Source organism: Pyrenophora tritici-repentis, chromosome 4 (assembly GCF_003171515.1).
Source record: "Pyrenophora tritici-repentis strain M4 chromosome 4, whole genome shotgun sequence".
In the NCBI taxonomy this organism is placed as follows: domain Eukaryota; kingdom Fungi; phylum Ascomycota; class Dothideomycetes; order Pleosporales; family Pleosporaceae; genus Pyrenophora; species Pyrenophora tritici-repentis.
The window spans coordinates 1066950-1089181 of NC_089393.1; the positions used below are offsets into that span (position 1 = coordinate 1066950).

At 51.9% G+C, this 22232-nt stretch overlaps 11 protein-coding genes across 11 annotated transcripts; 7 read left to right on the top strand and 4 right to left on the bottom strand.

The window, feature by feature from the left end:
- Nucleotides 1-17: 17 nt before the first annotated feature.
- PtrM4_091710 (uncharacterized protein) lies at nt 18-196 on the bottom strand (the record flags this gene model as incomplete). The annotated part of the gene is made up of 2 exons (XM_001934384.2): nt 18-77; nt 128-196. The coding sequence occupies 2 exons, from the start codon at nt 194-196 to the stop codon at nt 18-20; spliced, it is 129 nt and encodes a 42-aa protein (XP_001934419.2).
- A 1368-nt stretch (nt 197-1564) lies between these two features.
- PtrM4_091720 (FabG, Dehydrogenase with different specificities (related to short-chain alcohol dehydrogenase)) lies at nt 1565-2567 on the top strand (the record flags this gene model as incomplete). Its single annotated transcript, XM_001934383.2, has 3 exons — nt 1565-1595; nt 1650-2085; nt 2138-2567. The coding sequence occupies 3 exons, from the start codon at nt 1565-1567 to the stop codon at nt 2565-2567; spliced, it is 897 nt and encodes a 298-aa protein (XP_001934418.2).
- Nucleotides 2568-2896: 329 nt separating this feature from the next.
- Nucleotides 2897-4652, bottom strand: PtrM4_091730 (DUF1421 multi-domain protein; the record flags this gene model as incomplete). Its single annotated transcript, XM_066106965.1, has 3 exons — nt 2897-3259; nt 3327-4028; nt 4098-4652. 3 exons carry the CDS (start codon nt 4650-4652, stop codon nt 2897-2899), a joined length of 1620 nt encoding a protein of 539 aa, XP_065962633.1.
- Nucleotides 4653-5415: 763 nt separating this feature from the next.
- Nucleotides 5416-7245, top strand: PtrM4_091740 (Herpes-BLLF1 multi-domain protein; the record flags this gene model as incomplete). The annotated part of the gene is made up of 1 exon (XM_066106966.1): nt 5416-7245. One exon carries the CDS (start codon nt 5416-5418, stop codon nt 7243-7245), a length of 1830 nt encoding a protein of 609 aa, XP_065962634.1.
- Nucleotides 7246-8385: 1140 nt separating this feature from the next.
- PtrM4_091750 (NADP-specific glutamate dehydrogenase) lies at nt 8386-10055 on the bottom strand (the record flags this gene model as incomplete). The annotated part of the gene is made up of 4 exons (XM_001934380.2): nt 8386-9311; nt 9484-9594; nt 9649-9924; nt 10022-10055. The coding sequence occupies 4 exons, from the start codon at nt 10053-10055 to the stop codon at nt 8386-8388; spliced, it is 1347 nt and encodes a 448-aa protein (XP_001934415.1).
- A 989-nt stretch (nt 10056-11044) lies between these two features.
- PtrM4_091760 (ARA1, Aldo/keto reductase, related to diketogulonate reductase) lies at nt 11045-12423 on the bottom strand (the record flags this gene model as incomplete). The annotated part of the gene is made up of 7 exons (XM_066106967.1): nt 11045-11070; nt 11141-11447; nt 11510-11566; nt 11590-11700; nt 11792-12119; nt 12177-12190; nt 12244-12423. The coding sequence occupies 7 exons, from the start codon at nt 12421-12423 to the stop codon at nt 11045-11047; spliced, it is 1023 nt and encodes a 340-aa protein (XP_065962635.1).
- Nucleotides 12424-13452: 1029 nt separating this feature from the next.
- On the top strand, nt 13453-13623 carry PtrM4_091770 (uncharacterized protein; the record flags this gene model as incomplete). The annotated part of the gene is made up of 1 exon (XM_066106968.1): nt 13453-13623. One exon carries the CDS (start codon nt 13453-13455, stop codon nt 13621-13623), a length of 171 nt encoding a protein of 56 aa, XP_065962636.1.
- A 443-nt stretch (nt 13624-14066) lies between these two features.
- PtrM4_091780 (uncharacterized protein) lies at nt 14067-14807 on the top strand (the record flags this gene model as incomplete). Its single annotated transcript, XM_001934378.2, has 1 exon — nt 14067-14807. The coding sequence occupies one exon, from the start codon at nt 14067-14069 to the stop codon at nt 14805-14807; it is 741 nt and encodes a 246-aa protein (XP_001934413.1).
- Nucleotides 14808-15572: 765 nt separating this feature from the next.
- Nucleotides 15573-19039, top strand: PtrM4_091790 (mediator RNA polymerase II transcription subunit 5; the record flags this gene model as incomplete). Its single annotated transcript, XM_066106969.1, has 7 exons — nt 15573-16176; nt 16267-16532; nt 16579-17193; nt 17245-17416; nt 17465-17827; nt 17880-18941; nt 18993-19039. The coding sequence occupies 7 exons, from the start codon at nt 15573-15575 to the stop codon at nt 19037-19039; spliced, it is 3129 nt and encodes a 1042-aa protein (XP_065962637.1).
- Nucleotides 19040-19409: 370 nt separating this feature from the next.
- Nucleotides 19410-20510, top strand: PtrM4_091800 (uncharacterized protein; the record flags this gene model as incomplete). Its single annotated transcript, XM_001934376.1, has 6 exons — nt 19410-19459; nt 19543-19684; nt 19736-19822; nt 19898-20068; nt 20141-20281; nt 20340-20510. 6 exons carry the CDS (start codon nt 19410-19412, stop codon nt 20508-20510), a joined length of 762 nt encoding a protein of 253 aa, XP_001934411.1.
- A 414-nt stretch (nt 20511-20924) lies between these two features.
- On the top strand, nt 20925-22106 carry PtrM4_091810 (uncharacterized protein; the record flags this gene model as incomplete). Its single annotated transcript, XM_001934375.2, has 2 exons — nt 20925-20982; nt 21046-22106. 2 exons carry the CDS (start codon nt 20925-20927, stop codon nt 22104-22106), a joined length of 1119 nt encoding a protein of 372 aa, XP_001934410.2.
- Nucleotides 22107-22232: the final 126 nt, after the last annotated feature.

Consider the following 22232-nt stretch of genomic DNA (forward strand, 5'->3'; position numbering starts at 1 on the left):
ATCCCATCTCGCGTTTTCTAGTAGTGGTGGCGAGCATTACGGCCGTCGGTGCCATGCATGCGTCGTGTACCAGCAGCCTAGACATGATTAGCAAAGTACTTTTCAAACATTAGCAAAAACTGCTTACCTTGAGACCAGGCCTGCGGGTCAAGGAACCACGAAGCTTCATCATCATTCCGCTAACCTTGTCACCCATGGTGGCATGGCGCTTGTGGTGGTGGACGGGCGCTGCGTGAGCACCACCTGTTGTGCGAGTCGTCTTAGTGGTGGTCGTAGTGGTAGTAGTGGTACCAGGTGTGCGTCTAGTAGTTGTCCGGCGTGCCTTCCCTCCCAAGAGACGGGACTTGAGGCTTGGGCGAGCAGTGCGCGGTGAGGTGCGTGTAGCACGGGTGGTAGTGTGGGGACCGGCACGACGTGCGAGAGGCATGATTGATGGGTTGAGTTGAGTTTTATGTATGTGGATTGAGATTGGTGTATAGATTGGAGAGTTGAGACAATGTATTTTGTAGTGGAAGTTGTGTGTGTTGATGTGATGATGAATTCCAAACAACCCTTCAACCATCCCACTCTTATACTTCCATATCCTTCCCTCCACCCTTCTGCCCAGTTAGCTGGAAAACAAGTTCTTTGCACTCTGTCCCAGCAATCTGCTCCGGGTTTGGGTGCGATCGCCATTCATCTCACGTCATGCAGGGACCCGTCAAGCCTGCGTCCCTTGTCGCGACTCGTGGCGCATGACGTTGGTCCCCATTATCTCTTCGCCTGTTTTCTCGGCTTTGCGATGTGGCTTGCGCAATTCATCTGCGGATTGAAGGCTGCGATGGCCGTTGAAGCTTGCTAGGGTCTTGGGCATCGTAGCAGTAGCGCTGGTGCGGTCATAGCGCCATTTTGGCGTCCGGACTGGACCCTGATTTGGGTGGGAGGAGAGGAGCAGGGGGCTACGTCATTTTCTTGAAATAGCGTCGTGAACGTCATCGTCATCGTTAAGGTTTGCGAGATTGAGGGCTGGAAGGTGAGGGTGTGTTGGATATGGAAAAGAATACGAGATGATGTAGTTATGTCTTAATTCTTGAGTATGGCCAGTTTGACGAGGAGTTGCTTGGCTGAGGTGAATGTGATGACGACCGTGATGGATGTCGGTGGGGCTATCTAGGATGTTCTCCCCAACTATACCTACCCATACCTATCGTGCCCATAAACGATGCGACTCCAGGGCTAGATGCTACTGAAAACCGTCTGATGGTCCAAACGGCAACGGGTAGGGCTGAGACGGAATTTGACGTTCCCACCAGTTCGCCGGACTGACGGCACACCATCGTCGATGGTACAGCCCTTAGTACCTCTTTATCATGTTCCGCCGAGCTTTACGAAAACATTGCTCCACATTTACACATGAGCGCGTCGTGACGGTGACAGCTTCGTGATGTCACAAGAAATCATGAAAGTCGATAAAAGTGATACTTTGATCTGCAAGCACCACAACGCGTATTCTCACGTCTCTAGCAAATCAACTAGGCTTTGTTAATTACTTCTAATTCAATCTGAGATACCCAGGAGAAACATCATGTCTTCTGAAAAAGGACAGTTCGAGCAGGGTGAGTACGCACGATAGCCGTCATGCCTTCAGCATCATTAATACCGTTTTCCAGGCCACCAGCCCGATGTTCAGCATCAAGAAGTACCCGGACTCCAGTCCAAGCTCGACCCTTTGCCCAAAGTCGATGAGCTTCCCACACCAGAGGGCGGCGCCGAGAAGTACAAGGCTGCTGGTAAGCTCAATGGCAAGCGCGCCATCATCACCGGCGGAGACTCTGGCATTGGACGCTCCATCGCTGTTCTCTTCGCCATGGAGGGAGCCGATAGCTTCATCGCATACCTCCCCGAAGAAGAGAAGGACGCACAAGACACCAAGAAGATGGTAGAGGAGAAGGGCCAAAAGTGCTACACACTCGCCGTGGACCTGAAGGCAAAGGAGAACTGCAAGAAGGTCATCGACGAGGCTGTCAAGCAAATGGGTGGCATTGACATCCTGGTCAACAACCACGCTTACCAGATGATGATCAACGATATCCACGACCTCTCAGAGTACGTACTGCCTTCCCCATTCGAACAACAACAGATGGCTAACAACATACAGAGATCAGTGGCTCCACACCTTCGACACAAACATCCACCCCTTCTTTTACCTCTCAAAGTACGCCCTTCCACACATGAAGCGCGGTGCCACAATCATCAACAACGCCTCCATCAACGCCTACATTGGCCGTCCCGACCTCCTCGACTACACATCTACAAAGGGCGCCATCATCTCCTTCACTCGCGGTCTGTCAAATCAGTATGTCGGACGCGGCATTCGTGTCAACGCCGTTGCCCCTGGCCCCGTCTGGACACCGCTGATCCCTGCGACCATGAACGACGACGCTATCAAGCAGTTCACTGCGCCCATCGGCCGACCGTCGCAGCCTAGTGAGATTGCTACTTGCTTCGTCTTCTTGGCTAGCAATGATAGCAGCTCCATTAGTGGTCAGACTATTCATGCCAACGGTGGCACTATTGTCAACGGTTAAGTGGTTAGTCTTGAGCGCGGGAGAAAGGGTGTAATGTGTATAATGATTTCACGATTAGCTCTTACATGAAAAATAAAAGGATCATGACATTGTAAATTTTGTGTCACCGATTGCAGTGATATTTCTGGGAAGACGGATACTCGACGCGATAGCTTCGCAGGGTTTACGTAGAGCTTTCATCATTCGGGGTTCGTGCAACCGTAGTGCCCTTTTGCGAACGCATAACCCCCCCGTGAAACGATCAGGTTTGAGACAGTTGGTAAGTTCATAACTCATATCAAATATACAAAAATGACCATAGAAGACATACTACCATTCAACCTCTACGACTACCGCACAGCACCTTCCTTACCTGCCGCCGGCCCCTCCTTCATCTTCTTCATAATATTACTCAATTTACCACCTCCACTCTTACCCTCAATCTGCGAACCAGAGACAGGTGGACCCTGATACGCCGTCTTGCCCGGTGAGCCTGAGCTTCCCTGCGGAAGCCCAGCTGTGGACCCTTGTGTGTGTTGGGGTATTGTGGGCGGCTGGTTCGCTGCTTGCTGCGTGTTTGCGTATTGACGGGCTCTTGCAGCCTCGATTTCCGAACGCCCTTTGTCGATTACAGCTTGGTTTTTGGCATGCGCGTTGGGGTTGCGACGGTCGAAGGTATCGTTGAAGGTTCCGCGGAGAGTTTCTCCTGCGCCCTGTTTCGAGTACAAGTCAGTGTACTGTTCTGAAGTTGCATGTAAATTGGGGTCGTTAAAGACTTACGTGAATACCGGCAGCGGCGGCTTTAAGGTTCGCCATGGTGCCTTGCTTCTGCAGATCATGACCAGAGTTATATGTACCGTTGGTGTTACCAGGCTGTAGACTAGAGGGGTGACCTGGGTGCTGCTGCCTTGGTAGCGGTGGCATGCCAGATTGTTGTTGCTGGTATGCTGGCAGTTGTGGAATGCTCGATCTCCGCGGCTGTTGCTGCTGCTGCCCTGGAACTGGTGGAACAGGCGGCACATCCGAATGTTGGTGTTGTTGATCCGGATAGTATTGCTGTAGTGGCATGCCATTAGCAGGAACCTGTCGAGGAACCCCTTGAGGAGGTGCCCGAGCTGGATAGGAAAAGTTCGCACGCGTCGGACTACCAGGCGACACTGGAGTGACTGACTCCTCCATGGGATTTGGCCGCTGGACGCCTGGAGAAACAGAGTCCAGTTCTACTCTGTGTCGTATATTGTTTTTGGCTGGAATGGGCGGAGAGGAAGTTGCATCATTATGGGTATCTTGTGGAATTACAAGACCACTCTGTTGATGGCTGCTTGAAGGAATTGGAGGAGTCACATTGTGAGGTATGGCGGATTGGGCTGACAAACCCGGACCTTGGTGGTAATGGTTGTCAGGCTGAGGAGGTGCTGGTTGTGGTGGGCTAGGGCCTGAAGTATGTATACTTTGCGCAGAGCCATTGCCCCGATCGTTGGGCTGCTCTACTGTAGTGGAACCGCCTGGACCAGTTGTAGTGGTAGTCGTTGTCGTGGTTGTGGTCGTGACGGTAACAATGTTTCCAGTGCCAGCGTCACGGTACATTTCCCTTCCCACATTCTCATGGCTGGAGCGACTCTGAAGTGATTGTTGAGGCAGTGCGAGGCTCTCCTGGGTGTGTCCATTCGGTGATGGGGTATGCGTAGTAGGCAAGGGTGGTACGTGGTGGTTTGTGGGTGGATGAACATATTGCTCGCCAGACACTGGACGCGCTTGGTTAGAAAGGCTTGGGTCGGCACTGCTGCGCTCGCTACTAAAGTAAGCCGAATCAGCATCTCTGCGAGCCTTTTCTTTTTCCTTTTCTTTTGCGTCCTCGTTCTGACTGTGGTTTATGCCATCTTTTGACGCCTTCTCTTTCGAGGAGAAAGGGTTAGACATGCGCCATTTCGAACGCTTTTCCTTTTCGGCAGACGTCATATTCTCGGACGCAGACACAGCAGAGGTGGGTTGCGACGAGTTGACTGCTGGTTGACCACTGAGGCCCCCACTCATCTGTTCAAATTCCTGTCGCTCTCGACTCTTTCGCTTTTGAAGTTTTGCTGGTTGTCGAAAACCGCCATCCATTGCCAGCAATAACGTAACGCCGACTTGCAAATTGTGTGTAATAAGCAGGCGCGATCGGCAAAGAATTGTTCTAGAAGTCCAACAACGGCGTGGTGTTTCTAAGGTACCGAAAAAAGAAAAGGCTCGAGAGTCCCAAGCGTTATATGACCAGGTTCAAAGACGGGTGAACTGCTTCAGCGGAGAAGTGTTTGTATTGAGACCGAAGCTCGAAGCAAGGTCTCTCTGTCTGCTAGAGAAGCAATGATATCATACTACGGTTTTGTGGCGCAGGAGGGGGTGGCATCCAATCAGAGACAGCCATGGTGTGGCGATCAGATGGAGGACGGCTGAACGGCAAGGATGGTGATGCTCAATGATGATGGAGGGACCCCTGTCGCGAACAAGTTTTCGATTCGCGTTAACCCCCCTTGAAGTAGTGTGCGGCTGCCCTGTAGCCATTTGCGACAAAAGATGGTGAGATAGTAAGATATCAGGACGGCGTTTTGTTTTGTGTGCGAGATACGACGCTTCACGACAGGGTGTGTGAGGGCTGTGGGGCGTTCAAGTCGACAGTGTCGCCCGAGTCAGCCTCGACCCCGCTTAGCTCCAGGCAGCTGAAGACGTTGCTCACACGATGTGACACCACACCTGCCAAGTATCGCAATGCTCATTTATTTATCGTCGTACAAACACTTATCATCTGATTGATTTCGAAGCGCTGTCAACCTATACCCCTGAATATTTACTCTTCTCGAATCAACCCCTAGCTGCACCTTGTGTAGCCATGGCAGAGACAATAGGCCTGATTGCAAGTGTTCTACAACTGGCTGGTACAGGCCTGAAGCTTTCGCAGGCGCTGTATGAGTATGCGGATGCTGTGGCCTCTGCGGACCGTAGAATCAGGGATATCGCGAAGGAGGTCAGGCTCACAAGTTTCGTCATTGAAGAGCTGGGCAGTGTTTTCAGGCAAGATGACACGTCAAGCGTTATTTCAGACAAAGCAGTCCAGACAGCAAATGAGACCATGGAAGAATGCTCTGTCTTCTTTACAGAGATCGAAGTAACGCTGAACAAAAGCAAGAAGGGGAAATTCGGTCGTCTATTGTTGCCCTTCCGAGACAGCAAAATCGAATTACTGCGGAGCCACATTGACAAGCTCAAGAGTACGCTGCAGCTCTTGATGCAAGTGCTCACACATGCTTATCAAGTATGGGCGATGAAGATTGACCGCGAAGCTGAAGAAAAACAAAGGGAAGAGATTAGACAGTTGTTAGAGAACAAGAAGAATTCTACGAAAAGATGGGAAGAGTCGCTGAGAAACTTAAGTATCAGCGATAGCAGCACTGCCGTCGATGAGGATGAGCGTTCAATTGACGAAGAAGATGGGCCTACTTTCGGAATGGTTACGATTGGTTCAACCATGACACGTGAAACTCTTGTCCTCTGCGTAGACAGCGTTCGGACCCTACTGGAAGACATCAAGATTTTGGAGCAAGTTATCTCCAGTAATACCCCTGGAGATGACTGTTTAGAAGACCATCAGAGGGCTGTCGGGTCTTACTTCCGCGCTCGCTCTCAACTCGATTCCGTTCTGCTGGGCGGTAACTCGGACAGTCTCAGGAACAATAGCAATAAAAATGTGGAAGTAAGGCTTAGTTCCAGCTTATACGGTAGCACGAACTCGCTGCGAAAGGAGGGCGTCTCTCACAACATTCCACTTCAGCTGCCATCTCAGACCAGCACCCATACTACCCATTCCTCATCCAAACTTGTATACTATGGGCATCATAAACTTGGTGCAGCAGACTCGCATGTCGCGCAGGCAGGGAAATTGCATGACCAGCATCAGATCCGAAATTCGATTCCTAAATCACCACCCATGAATTTAGGTGGAGCAAAGCGGCGGAGGACACCCCAGGTAGCCCCACACAAGCCTGTCTCTCACAGCTTGCCTAGCTCTTCCTCTCATGGGAGTCCCCATAAGCGGCCATATATTCCGACATCGGCGATATATCCGCCAGAAAATTCCATGAATGCGCATACATCTCCTGGATATGCACCTACATCGCCTTCTCATGAGGCTACCGATGAACAAACATATATACCCATATCACCTACATGGGCGCCCACATCGCCTGGATATGCGCCTACATCACCACTGTTGAGCCCTGGTTATAGTCCAGCGTCACCTGCTTACAGCCCTACATCCCCTATGTCGCCTGGGTACAGCCCTACGTCAGATACGAACATGCCCGATAGAAATACAACCGAACCTAATATAGAGACAACCTCGCCATCAATCAGCAGCCATGCCCCGGCAACGGCGTCCACGATGCCAACTCCCGAGCATCCCAATCAAGAAGATAAACTCACAACCACACAAGAGACTACAGTCTCGATTATAAAGGGCGATGAAGTCCGTCACTTATCAGACGCCACGATCGAATACACGCTCATGGACGATGATCTTGGTCTTGATCTCGGTGACGATGTTGAAGTCGTGGATGTAGATACAAGCGGGGCTGCTACTGAGAAAGAAAAGAAGAACTCTGACAATACTAGGGGAGACGAGATTGACGAATTACTACGAGAATGGACAAAGGTACACATGTGATGAAAATTGGCAGGAACAAGAGAGAAAAGCAACCCACGTATATACACACAATCAATGAAACCTTACTCTTGTTTCTACCTGCCCATTGGTAACTACAGTACAACATGCAACATCTAAAACACCTCCAACCTCTACAGTACTTTCCCCGTTCCACCCACGGATGACATCACCCATCACCCATCACCCTGAAATCCCACCCCCACAACCCGAGTAAGCACCCCCTACCCCATCCCGACATCACCCGACACCCAGTCCAAAATCTCTCCTGCCAACCTGGGTACTCTATCCGCCGCCGTCGGCGCCCCCATACCGTATATCCGTCTCTCTCTGTTTCGCCCGCAAAAAAAATCCACAAACATCCCTGCTTCCACGAAAACGCGTCGTCGCGTCGTCGCTGCGGCCGGCACACGCAATGTGTACTGACTGGCCGGACGGGCCGTCAACCTGCTTTTACTTGTGATTGCTGACAAGAGTATTCTCGTCATGCCATATCATGATAAAGGGTAAGGGTGCAACACATGCTCGCCGCGCTTCGCACTCGCACTCTCGGAACGCTTGCGTAGAAAAGTGACGGCGGGCGGGACAAGGGTATCCATCCATCATCAGGGACTAGAAGGCGTGTGGGTAATAAAAAAAGCTTCCATTGTTACATATTTTACTTTTTACGCCATGCGTGGAGCCACGTGGTGAGATGTGTTTATTTTATTTTTCTGGGGCCAGGGACGAGGCTCGTGGCGTGTTATCTTGTTTCAGATCTGGGTTTGAGTTGGTGTTGCTTTTTTCTCTGCGTGAAGGGTAAGCTGGGCTTCGTGGGCTTACTCTGTGAGATTGGAGGGCATGGCGGGGCAAAGTTTTGGTGTGGGGCGCGTGCGTGTGGGTAAGTCATGGATGGTGACGTGACGTGACGTGACTTTGAGAGTCATATCCGTGGCACGGACTTGCATATGTTGTAATGGATAGTGTGTCTGACAGGTATAAAAATGCTGTCACAGTGTGTGAAGTTATGGGGTTTGGGAATATCGGATTCAATTCATTTCAAGAGGTATCTATGTACAAGGGGAAGCTTCCTGCTTCCGAACGCCATGTAAAAAAGGTCAAAGGTATCATATACAAAAATGCAGCCTAGCCGGGACGGACTCTTCACCACCAGTCACCTTGGTCGTGCATAGCGGCAGCGACCTTGCGGAAACCAGCGACGTTGGCACCACCGACGAGGGATGGGAACTCTCCCTCAGCTGGGGTGAAGTACTCCTTTGCCGTGCTGAGGCAGTTCTCGAAGCAGTCCTTCATGATGCCCTTGAGTTTCTCGTCGACCTGCTCAGCGGTCCAGGACAGACGCTGGGAGTTCTGGGCCATCTCGAGACCAGAGACGGCGACACCTCCAGCATTGGCGGCCTTGCCTGGTGCGTACCAGATGGCATCACCCTTCTTCTCGCGGCGGTGGGCCTCGAAGACCTCGATGGCCTCTTGTGTGCAGCCCATGTTGGAGCCTTCAGCGATGTACTTGGCACCTGACTCAATAAGAGCCTTAGCCTCGTCTTCGGAAACCTCGTTCTGGGTCGCGGAGGGAAGAGCGACATCGACCTTGTTGACCTCCTTCCATGGGCGAGCTCCCTCAATGTACTTGAAGTTGTGGTTCTCGAGCGCGGTAAGAGCCTTGCGCTCCAACTTGAGGGCGGCAATCTGGTTGATGATCTCAGGGGTAAAGCCCTTGTCGTCCTCAGCAATCAGCGCACCCTTGCTGTCGCTGAGAGAGATGACGGTTCCGCCAAGCTCAATGATCTTGAGCGCAGCGTACTGTGCGACGTTTCCGGAACCAGAAAGGGCGACGCGCTTGCCGGCGAAGGACTCTTTTCCGCCCGAGGCATAGTTGATCATGTGCTCAACGTAGTAGACGAGACCGTAACCGGTGGCTTCAGGACGGATCAGGCTACCTCCCCAGGAGCCTCCCTTTCCAGTGAGGACGCCCTCCCAGCGGTTGCGCTCTGCTCGGTATGCGCCAAAGAGGTAGCCGATCTCGCGACCACCGACGCCGATGTCGCCCGCGGGTACGTCCGTGTCGGCACCTGTAGTTTACGTAAGTAGATGTTCTTGTAATGAACCATCGCAAGCGTCGCCCATGGTGCAATGCCTAACAGACGGAAAGATAAGGCGAGATAGACGCGCCAGATCTAAGGCTGTACAGGATGCATGCCCCACTACGGGGATTCCAAGGGTCGCGCTAAAGGAAAGACGTACCAATGTGCTTGTTGAGTTCCCTCATGAATGCAACGCAGAACTTGCGGATCTCGTTGTCGGACTTGCCCTTGGGGTCGAAGTCGCAACCTCCCTTGCCACCACCCATGTTGACTAAACTCTATATTAGTTTTGCACTTTGAAGTGGATTGATGGGGTAGAACGTACGGCCAGTGAGGGCATTCTTGAAGATTTGCTCGAAACCCAAGAACTTGAGGATAGATAGGTTGACGGTAGGGTGGAAGCGCAGACCGCCCTTGTAGGGGCCGAGTGCAGAGTTGAATTGCACACGGTAGCCCTTCTGGACCTGGCACTCGCCCTTGTCGTTCTCCCAGACTACGCGGAACTGGATGATGCGTTCAGGGACGGAGACGACTTCAAGAGCCTTCTTGTACTCGGGGTTCTTGGAGAAGAGGGATGAAGCCTCAAGGGTGGAGACGAGCTCTGTGAGGGCATTAGTTGGGAAATCGAGAATTAGACAAGTCAATTGAGCCGTATTAGATGCTCAAGGACAGGTTAGGCACAAAAGGTCTGAACGTACCCTTCCTGGCTTGCTCAAACTCAGGCTCGGACATTGTGAAGTTGGACTGGAGTATCTTGGTAAATTTGATGTAAAAAGCAAACACACAAGTCAAGAGGGGACTTTGAGAGTAAAGCAGTAGCAAGTTGACAGGTGAAGCAAGAGCAGAGAGTCTATGGTATATATAATAGCAGTTCCAGGAAGCTAGGATCCGTTTGCCGCTGGCGGGATGTTGTCGCAGTTACGGTAAAGCAGAAAGTCGGACTCGATTTCAGTACGTCAGAGGCCGGGAGATTGGCAGCGTCGACCCATCTCAGTGGTCGATGGCTCTTCGTCCACGCCATGTTGATGCAAACTATGGTGTACACTTTTCCCACTGATAAGGATCTGTCCAATGAGAACACGAGGTCGTGGATCGCGGGGTGTTTTCACGTGTGAAGCCGGGCTCCGGCCACTGCAGGCTCGTGGCGGCCGTGTAATTGAAGAGGGTCAATCCATGGGAGGCGAAGGGTTCCGAAGTCGGCGTATGTCCATGTTACGTTGAAGTTTTGCTAGTGACTTGTCGGCGCGTAAGGAGGAGAGTGGGAGCCCTGGAGCCGTCGGGGAGTTGGCGGGTCAGCGCGCGCGCTTTGGCCAGAGGTCTGGGCGATGCAACCCGCGGGCATGCACGCGACATGCATCCAATTTACTGCGCAGCGGAGATGTTGCAACTTGGATATACTTTACGAATATCCCACCAAGTCCTGCAGTCAGCATTTTCAGCTTCTTCTACATACACGGCCTTGTCAATACTTTGCACTCGCCACGCGGTTGAGGATGCCTCTGCCACACACTGCGACAGCTTAGCGCGTAATTTCACCACATCAAATAGAAAGACAACAGATCAGATGTGAAGAGGTGAATTGTCTACAGAATTCCCATCAAAAAGATGCTGGACACGTGACAATTTCATTCTGGTCGCCTTGCTTGGACCATCCTTCAGCCTCCACGATTTGACCAAACCCCCAACCAAACCCCCACGCGTACGCATTTCCGCCTCCACACTCAATCGCAATCGGTAGGATCCCAATCTGGAGAAGAACACGGCTCGTTAGGACATGTAGTGGGGTGAAGGTATTTGTATCAGACATCGGAACTTACCAGTCACCAGATACTCATCCAATCCATCCATTGTCTCCATGTCGGCATCGTCGATTTCAAAGCCCCCAATCTGCGAGTTCTCAACAATTCGCTCCTTCTTCGTGCTTTTAGGTAGCGGCACATAGCCATGTTGCAGGCTCCAGCGGACCAGCAGCTGGGCTGGCGTGCATGAATACTTCTTGGACAGGGCCACAATCTTGGGGTGTTTCATTCGCAAGGCTCGGGCGAGCGGAGCGTATGCCTCGACCACAATATTGTGCTGCTGACAGAAGGACGTAATATCTTCGCGCGTATTGAATGGATGGACCTAAAGACGCGGAGGCTGTGTCAGGGGGTTTCCTATACGCACTCTGAACATGGATATCTTACCTCGATCTGATTGACTGCTGGAGGAATCCTAGGGCTAGAATCCAACAACTCCTGCAGCTATCACCATGTCAGTAACTGACCCAAAGCAGTCGCTTGCAGCCAACAACGTCAGCGTCGGCGTCGTCGGATGCCTTATGACGGGAGAGAGTCTGCTTCGAATCCAATAACAGAGAGGCGACGAGTTTCCTAACCTGGGTATATGTTCGCACTAGACATAGGATACGGGGCTACCCGAGACACGCAAGAAAAACCAAAGGAACAAGGGAGCCGGGGTGGACTAACATGCTTGACTCCATAATTAGAGACGCCTCCAGTCTTGACTTCGCCGTCGTTGATTGCGTCCTCGACGGCTCTCCAGCTGTCCAGACGCGCCTGTTTGCCACCGTACGGAGAATGGAGCAGAAACAGGTCAATGTAGCCAAGCCCGGCCTCCTTGACCGATCTACTGATGGCCTTGCGGGCCGTTTCGTATGCGGAGTTGGACGCTAGCTTGGAAGTGAAGTGCACATGTTCCCGCCTGAGGGAATCAGTATTAGCTTCACTCTGGAGAAAGTCGCTGATGGCTTTGCCCGACTCGCGCTCGTTATGGTACATCTGAGCTGAGTCGACCCTGGTGCACGCGTCATCCATTGAGTGTTCTACAAGGCTGGTGTATCGTGATACCTACGCTCGATATCCGGCCTGCCGTTGTAAGCATGATTGTTTTCTAATCAGCAGTAGCAGCAAAAACACACCTCGAGCGCCCATCGCACAGCCTGATACGTCTCCTTTCCGGACGTCAGATAGACGCCGAGATGAATGGTGGGCATGGATGAGCGATTGGGGAGCTGCAAGGGTGTCAGAGCTGGGCGCGATGTGTACGACGGTGAGGGCACCTTGGTCCGCGAGGCCAATGAGAAGGATGGAAAGGCCATGTCAAAGCTGGGCGCTATGTCGTGCATACGAATCTGTAGGGTACTATACAATCTGCGATGCTTCCAAAGAGCCGGTACGATAGTGGGCGTGAGATGAGACGAAGAGATGAAAAGACGATGATGATGGTGCATGATGAAATTCGTCGATTCGTTGTGGTTACATCATGGCCCGCTTCTGACCAGGGCATACATCTCACATGCCCCTCTCCCAATGGCCACAGTCGTGTAGCGTGCAATGGCAGCTAAGCTGGTGTACGGTAGAGGTGCGTTGCACGTGCAAAAGCAACCAAGGATATCTTGCAGAGCAACCTATAGTCTCCTCTACCACAACCTTCACCAATTGCTCTTCTCGGCGGTACCTGCTGCATCGGGGGAAGCCTCTCCCCACCTCAGGCTCCCAGTGACTACTTAGTTCTCGCCATGATGAAGCGGACAAATGCAGTGCCGTGTCGCACAGGGTCGCCAGTGGTCAACGTGTATTGTCTGGCAGCCTCACCGAGTGCGAGTGCGCGTGGCTTGGGGTGATCGGCGAGGAGCTGTTCTCCGACACGATGCGCTACCGTGGCCCTGGACAGGGAGCAATAGCACATTGGCGAACGCCCTCTATTGTGGCACTTTCGGGCACACGACTATCCGTTTCGCAAGCCCCAACCCATGTCTGTGGCCCCTCTGCCGCGATTGACGAGTCTCGCAGCCGGGGCGTTTGGTGGCGCCTGTCACGGCAGCCCGTCCCAGCTCATGATATGACAAAACCCAACTGACACTGACACTGACGGGCGCAGACATGTGGCCCCAGGAAACAGGAGAGGAGACAGGAGACGGGAGATGCAAGGCTCATGTCGCGTCAGTCGGCCCAATGCGTGTGCTTGTCGGCGCCGCCGGCCATGTTAAACTTCCTACATCATCTGCGCGAACCGAGGAAGGGCAGCCAACGGCAGTGCAGCGCAGCGCAGAGCATCGCGCCCGTCGACGACGCTTGGTTTACAGTGCTTTCGAATAGACCGATTTTGACGCCGCCAGCCAGGCGATATGCGACCACCCGCGAACCGCATAGCCACTATTTCGGGCTCCACCGACCATCAGGAGGGCGCCCAATTGGCCCGGGGCGCCGTCGACGCTGCCCCCAGAGGATCCATGAAGCCGAAGTGGCTCGAATGGATCATCGCCAGGATTGTGCCAAATTCACGGCCGTCGCTCTGAGACCTCAATTATCCCTCGCGGGGTTAGCAGGCGGCGTCGAACGAAAGCCACGCGTTATAAGCAAGTACTGCACCCTCATCTGAGCAAACCCCCATGTCGCGACTATAAAGCACCTTATAGCGCCCGCTGTAGCTCCTTCCACTTCCCCAGCTATCACACAGGCGGCACCGACCTATCCGCCCACTGGGTCATTTCGTCATTGATCCTCTTTCTCATCTCACCCAGATCTCATCTGGACTGGACCCTGACTCTCGGCCGCCTCCAACTCTCCAACATTAGTCCAGAAAAGCCGACGCTCTGCACCGGAACTTTGATTCACGACTGTTGCCTGTTGCACCCAGCTCGCCCGACTCGTGTCCATCCATTCATACCATCCACACGCCTTTCCGACCAACCGGCCCTGCTGACGTCCGCTGTTCCTGCAGTAGCCTTGCCGTCACACTATGGCGAGCTTACCCGGATTCACCTCAAACTTCCCTGCGGGATACCCAACCTTCCAGACTCGCGGGAACACTTTCGCACGCGGTAGCACATCGTCGGGAGAATCACCCTCTGCTCCGAACACTGCATCTGAACCCCACTTTGATATTTTCGACTGGCACCCCGCCTATCAAAGCTGCCAGCGTTATTTCCTCGACCATGCTCAGCACGAACACGGTGTACAGGCCGTCTGCGCTCTCATCAACATCTGCCTGCCGTTTCAATGGACGCAACATCCCCTCATGAACGCCTCGGGACCGCTACCTCACTCATCTGGGCCGGCCGCGTATAATATGCCATGGCCGCGCCAAGGTCCCGTCACCAATTCCAGAGGTCAACCAGCTCCCGCCTGGGTGTCTCTTGTACCATTCATCCGCCGACTTGTCATCACGGGAATGGACAGTTCAGGTATCATGCATGGTTTCTTTGGTGAAGACTGGAGAAAAGGCGTTGGTCCAATGCACGAGTGTGAGCGGCGCAACTATCTGTTTGCCGCCAAGAGCGTAGGATGGGCCAAGGTCAAATGCCAGTACGACATGTCACCACACGAAACAGTCCCCTACTTGAAGCCATTACAGGAGGTACAGCTGGCCGAAATTGAGGGCGCTGAGAAAACCTGGAGTCAATGGCTAGCCATGGAGGACTGGATGGTGGGCCCGAGGGCACCGGATGCAGACGAAGATGCGCACCGCCGTGCATCGTGAGAACTGACTCGGAGTATGGCGTTTTCAGCTGCATCATGATAGTTAGCTATGCAAGCTGGTTTTAGGCACAAGAATAGTGCGCGTGCGGCTTCTTGGGATTTTCATGGGCTGGGCTCCACGGTCGGCATCGTCCGGCGTCGGGTTGCACATTCAAGTACCACGACATGAGCGGAACGCTCATTGGAATATCTAGTTATAATCCAAACTGTCTTTTCCAGGCGCCTACTGTGCCCAGTAATTTCAAATCGATGCAAATAGGACATGTTTACAATTAGCTCCTTGTCGCTTCTACTAAAATGCGGTTTCGAATTCTGAATCACGTGCCAACAGGCCTACGGGGATACGAAGCTTCTTGCCCTCATGAACAGTCCCCAAAGAAAGCACCACCTCATCATGTGCGACCGCCAAACTATTTTACTGATTCCTGGTCAGGTAAGAGAGGCGCGCTATTGTCGTTTATGAGAATTTAGCATCGGTACCCCTGTGTGTACCTTGTGGATAAAAACAATTCCCTTGGCGTACATGTGCAATGTACTTCTACTATAAGTTTCCAGAATAATAGCATTTCTTTTAATCCAGGGATGGACGTGGCCTGCCTTCCACGGTTGACATGAGGGGTGAGGCCTCTTACATGCCAAGAAACTTCGGCAAGCCATCAGCCTCGACCACGGCCATCTTTGTTCTTCACGCGTCACGCTTCGTGTTCCTTTTTTGTCGCCAACTACCCGCAGTATTTTCCGGGCCGTCTCTATCTACACATGAGCCATGGAGTCCGTGGTCGATGAATGGAAAGCGTTTTTGTCTCGCTGTATTGCGAGCCGGATTCCACCAGACGTCTTCGCGGCCGCAGTCGCGCAGCTCCACGCGAAGTCTCCCCTGCCAGGTCGAAAGCTTGCTGCCCTGGTGCTTCTCCCACGCGCTGCAGGCATCGACCCGCGTTCCATTGCGATTCTCGAACAATTACTAGCCTTGAAAAAGGTCGACGCATCTGATGTCTTAACGGTGACCTTTTTGCACTCCAAGGATCGGCGTCCGATTAACACAGGGGACGAAAAGGCACCTAAAGATGCACAATGGAGCAACCCCCCAGAACTAGAGGAGATTATTTTTCATCGACTGCACAAGGCCTTTGCCTCGGAGGAGCGTCCTGTCAATAATACTGAAGGGCTGCGCACGCTTATTGTCGTTACAAGATGGATGCAGGTAATGGTGACATCGCATACCAGCGATACCATGATCCAGGCCATGGCTGGCATACAACAGCCACATCAGCAGTCCATCAACGCCAGAGAAGGCCTTGCCATGCTTGTAATCGGTGTTATAGAAAACCCAAGAATATTGGCTATCTTGAGCAATCCCAAAGGCAAAGGTAAGCTGTCCCAATCTGATATCCACCCAATTGTTGTTTGCGCATACACATCGCGATACATCAGCATGTCAATCGCTCATAAATACTTAGATGTTCGAAAGAATTTCGTTCAGTCGCTGTCCTCGTTCATTCCTTTCCTCCACAACAACTCCGCCGGATCACAAACATCCTTGTCATTAGCAAATAGACTAGAAATGTCACAAAAGCAACACGACTTCTTCGAGAAGCTTCCGAATGTTAACGGTGAGCGGAACGAGAGTACCGGTCTGGAAGTTGCTGCATTGCAACTTGACGCGGTGATGGAGCTTCCCCAGGTCAACACGCGGCCTGGTCTTTATGTGTTTCTGAACGCCTTGGTATGTAGTCAAGCTCATGGATAGGTTTGCCGCTAACAGGAATAAGCTTGTCGCGCGGCCTCTGACTGACGACTTCACGATCATTAGTCACCTGCATTCACGATATAAGGTAGGCTACCCATTGGGTATTCCACAGGGTTCTGACTTGCAGCAGTTGGAGCCTCAGAATATGGCAACTGATTTGATCACTGCTGCGTTCGATATCCTCGCAAACGCCATGTACCGCAACGAACAATCAGAAACGCTGTTCTACTTGAAGTCTTTCCTTATCAACAAGGTGCCCATACTTCTCACGCAATTGTCCGGGTCAATATTCCCAATGACAGTTGAGATGTGTATCACCCAGGCACTCAGTCATGTCGATCCCCATGCTTTTCCGTCATTCTCGCAAGGTTTCGACGACATCATGGGGAGTAACAACTCCCTTTCTGACGTTCGACAAGATTTCCTCAATGCCTGTGCACTCCATGGCCTCATTGCAGCGGGTACCGTGGAGCGGTTGCTGGGCGAAGCCCCCATGCAAGGACCGCCAGCGAAGAGATACGAGAGGAAAGAACTGCTGAATCAGTGCAAAACAAACTTTGATAAGATCAGCTTATATATTGACGAACTTGAGAATGTAGATGGTAATGCCGGCGCCATCGTCGCCGCAGTCACAGATGTATGACATGTTTGTATCGTCCGTGGAAGCAGGCTTACTGACGCAATATAGTTTATAGCACACCTCTGCGAGACTCAGACGACTATGTATCTGAAGCAGTTGTCCTGCTTGATCTTCAGGAAGCCTCAGGCAATGGACGTGATGCTTCAATTCACCTCCCCACCCAGCATTTTGCGGCCACTATGCCAGTTCCTCGACGACTGGCACTATGATAGCGACCAAGGTAGGAGATCTAACCAAAACCAATGCGACTACTTGCTGATTGTCATAGGTGAGCATCAACCAGTCTACGATGAATTTGGTGCGATACTCGTTTGTATAATGACGTTCATGTACCGTTACGATCTGACGTACCACGACATCGGTATTGGACATGACTCTTTCGTCGCTAAACTCATGCAGCGCGGGCACCATGGTATGCTGCCAGATGAGTTGACTGAAGAGCAGGGAAAGCACCTTGGTAATTGGCTAAAGGGGCTCTACGACTCTGACAAGGAAGGACTTAGCAATGAGGTGTTTGCTTCTTGTCGCCCACAGGAGTTCTATCTGACAGTTCCAACATTATTCAGACAGACAGTCGTGGCTTGTTCTACAGGCGTGTTATCTTTCGAGACCGTCAAGGGTGGCTTGGAGTGTAAGCACGCTGATGTTGACGTCTTGGAATGCGAGGGACTGACTGAATATAGATCTCGGAGAAACATTCCTTTTGCCGTCTCTAATCGGGGGTCTCACCTGGATGGCTTCCTATGCGCTCTTACAGACCCATAACGACCTTGATGCGATGATACGCATTTTCAACGAGGTTATACTCTCAAGTCCAACATCCGGTGATGCACAGGCTATGCACTCGACAATTATAGCGATAGTATCCAGCCGCCTCGAGAAATGCTTCCGCACACTGCAGCGCCGCGAGCCGAATCGCACTACTCTGGAGCCATTTATTCAAGCGATCAAGGCACACTCTCATTACGAACGTACCGCATATGCCACCTTGAAGGAACTTGATCAATGGACGAACGTGCCCCATAGTACACTGAATACATCTCTTCGACATACTGTACAGCAGCTGTCGCAGTGGGCTTCCACTGCATCATTACAGCCGAATCCGCCCAGCTATACCCATCGTCAGATCTACGCTTCGCTGAAAATGCTAGGCGCAACTAGGACGTTGCGGGCCATCGTAGAAGAGGTAAAAAACCAAACAGATGCTGGCAACGGTGCAGCTGCACTTGACATTGGTATCTCCATAATTTGTGCGCCTATGGTAGAAGATAGCCCAGTATCAGTAGACTGGGTGGCCAGCCAGATAGTGGCACCAGCGCCACAGCGAACTCGCATGAATCTGAGGGAGATTCTCAAACAAGAGTTCGACTGTGCGGCAAACCTCGTTGCAACAGACCCGCTAACAGCAGAAACAATTGTACGCCTACATCGTCGTGTGGAAGCACACTTTGCCTCACTCAGCGAGACCGGACTTCAGGCACCACCAATTAACATCCCTAGTGTACACATTGGAGATATGCAGTCGCAAACGATCTCAGACGACTTGAATCGAGCCATTGACGATGCGGCAGCGGCAAGTATCGTTGAAGACATTTCCAACATGGACAACAAAGCGCTTCAAAGAAGTATGGATGAGCTTACCGCATCCGAAGGTCTGGATTTGTCGAGCATCGGGATGGGCAATGGCGATTCAGGGACGGGCGATATGGGTACGGATCTGGGCAACCTACCTGACTTGGACCTGGGTGATATGGGAAGTATGGGAATGGACATGGACATGGATATGGGTATGGGAGGTGGCGGAGGTGATGATGACTGGGGATTGGACTTTGATAACATGTAGGAGAGGCTTCTTCTACAAAGGATTGGGTAAGAGGGGTTGGATACAGAAAACATTGTTATCTTATTAATTCACTATTATCTAGCTTAACATGCGAGAAGCAGCGAGAGAAATGAAATAGAATATTTATTTTCGTGGTAGCCGTGTATACGTGCCGTGAGTACGTACCGAGGCAACTGTACTACAAGTAGGGCGGGGTGAGCGGTGTAGGCGCATAGCTCCGAAAGCTCCTGCCCCACATTCACATACCGCGTAGACATCATCGCAAAGCCGTCCAATTTTGGGCACCGCGTCAATCCCAGTAATCGGCGTACAGAAACAAGGTGCAAGGGAGCACATTGATTTGATACCTTATCATAGCCTAAACACCAAGATGCCATACGAACTCAAGGGCAGAAATGTTCTCATCACCGGAGGATCAGCGTGAGTTGCTTATGTTGCATAGCTTGCATGCTTTGGGAATGCTTGCCAGAGAGTCATAAAGTCAGATGCTAACAGTCCTTCAGGGGCCTCGGTGAATTGCTCAGCATAACATTTGCAAAAGAAGGTGCCAATGTAGCCATCAACTACTTTAACCGCATTGAGCCTGCACAGAAAGTACAGAAGCAATGTCAAGAGCTAGGTGTCAAGGCTGTGCTCATCAGGGCGGTATGTTTTACGCACAGATTCAGGATGATGGAGCAGGACTGAGAGTGATAGGACATAACATCGACGTCAGAAGCGAAACGGGTTGTCAAAGAGACGATTGAGCAGCTAGGCGGACTAGACATTATTCTTGCCAATGCAGTATGTATGCCCGACTATTAATGCTACCACATATCTCTCGTCATGATAAGATGCAGGTTGCTGACACGAAAATAGGGCTGGACGCGTTTCTCTGAGTGGGCAGATCTAGACTCGATGTCTGAAGAAGATTGGGACAAGTGCTGGAGCGCCAATGTCAAAGTACCCAAGACACTGCTTTCAGAAGCCAGAGCTAAATTCGACGCCAATCCCGATGGTGGTCTCATGATCACCACGGGAAGTATCGCTGTACGTCAGCCTGCTTAGCGTTGAAGACGTTTCTGCACAAGATTGACAAGAATTTACTAACGGAGTAATTAGGCTATCGGACAAGGAGGAAGCAGTATGCCCTACGCCGTCACCAAAGCAGCACAGTTCCAGCTCGTCAAGTGCCTGGCCGTCACGGTTGGCCCCAAGATACGCGTCAACACCGTCCTACCCGGTTTATTGTTGACCGAGTGGGTATGTAACAGAGAGAAACTCGAGTGAATGTCGTATACAGCTCCTAACAATGATGCAGGGACGGAATTATTCGCCGGAGCAGATTAAAGGGCTCAAGGATCGTGCGCCACTCAAGCAAGAGACGTTTTTGGACGATTGCGTGGCTGCTTTTGTGATGCTGGCCAAGAATACCAGTATGACGGGTATGCGTGTTCAGGTGGATGCAGGGCTTAATGTTCAGGGTGCTTGATGGGTGGATGCAGGGTGGTCTACTTGTCATTGTATAAATAGAGTCACTTGCTGAGTCAAAACGACTGTGGTACCCATATAGATTTGAACCGTAGGATCAAACATCAGCTGAATGCCGTTTGTAGTGATCAAACGCGTAGGTTAACCAGATTCATAATGCCTGGCATGAGTAGCGCCGTAACCTCGGCCGTGGGTTGCCTTTGCACCCCACGACGCTAGTTAATTGAAGCTGCAGGACCCAGTTCCCCGCGTCTCCAACTTCCGCATCTCCGCAAATGTCATGACTCTCAAACAATTATAGCATTCCCCCATCATGTCTAGCTTCGCCATGCCTGTCTGTAGAGCGCGTTTGCTGCGGAGGTGCATGCGATGCGGCGAGCGGAGGGAGAGCTGTCAGCCTTCACGTCGGCGATGGATGAGCAGCGTGCGGGAATCCCCAACCAAGAGGCCGAAGACAGCTATTTTCTTCCCTGGTGCGTTCTTGAAGCATTTGTACATATGGTCAACCCATGCTCCAGAATACTGACAGTCAATAGGCCAGGGCGTCCAACGCGTAGGAATGACCACACCATGGTTAGAAGCCTTCCCCAACACAGCCAAACCTATCCTCGAAGAAATCGACGACACGCTCAAACTTCCTCTCACCAAGACGATAGAATCCGGTACCAATGCCGAGCTCACCAAAACCGAGAACGCGCAACCAGCCATCATGGCGACTTCAATCCTCATACTACGGATATTGGAGAATGATTTCGGCTTCAAGACAGACGCGCGCGTCGATATCACCCTCGGGCATTCTCTGGGCGAATTTGCAGCTCTAGTAGCTGGCGGCTATCTCACCTTCCGCGACGCGCTGCAAATGGTGCGCAAACGAGCTGAGGTCATGAGCAAATGCAGCCAAGAAGCCGTAGAAAGAGACGGAGGCGAGTTCGGCATGGTAGCACTGGTGTGTGAATCCGAGGAGCGCATGCAGGCGCTCATCAACGGCATCCACGAGTTCCTCGCGCACGGCTCCAAGGCTGACTCTCACGACCACCTCCCCGCCGTCCAACAAGTCACCATTGCCAACCTCAACTCGAAGAACCAGATCGTTCTAAGCGGGAAGATTACGAGGATAAACACGCTGCTTACCAACTTGCGCCAGTTCGGAGGCCACGATCCCCGACACGTCCGCTTGAAGTCCGACGCGCCCTTCCATAGCTTGCTTATGAAACCCGCCCAGGAAACGATGAAGCGCATACTCTACAAGCAGACGGAAGACGGTCGCGATATCGTAACTTGGCCGGGCATCATGCCGTGCATATCGAATGTGTCGGGCAAGCCATTCCAAGATAAAGAGCAGCTGAAAGACTTGCTTGCGAGAAGTTGCGCTGAAACGGTGCAGTGGTGGAAGAGCATTAAGTATCTCCATGAGGAAGAGAAGATCATGCGATACGTAGGCATCGGGCCGGGGAAAGTAGGCAGGAATCTTGTCGGCAAAGAAGTGGGCATGAAGGGCGCGGTTAAAGGTGGTGGAGTTTGGGGCATTACGAGCCCCAAGGAAATGGAAGAGGTTGTTAGGGCGTTGGATGATACTGAGAATATTGACCTGGAATGATGGATGGATGCTAATAAACGGAATGTGGAATCTGTCTAGGAGGTTTGATTTCATCGATACCCCTCTGCGACTTTGCCTTGTAAGATCTGCTGCTAAGCATCGATATCACTTCTATATGCCTTCCTA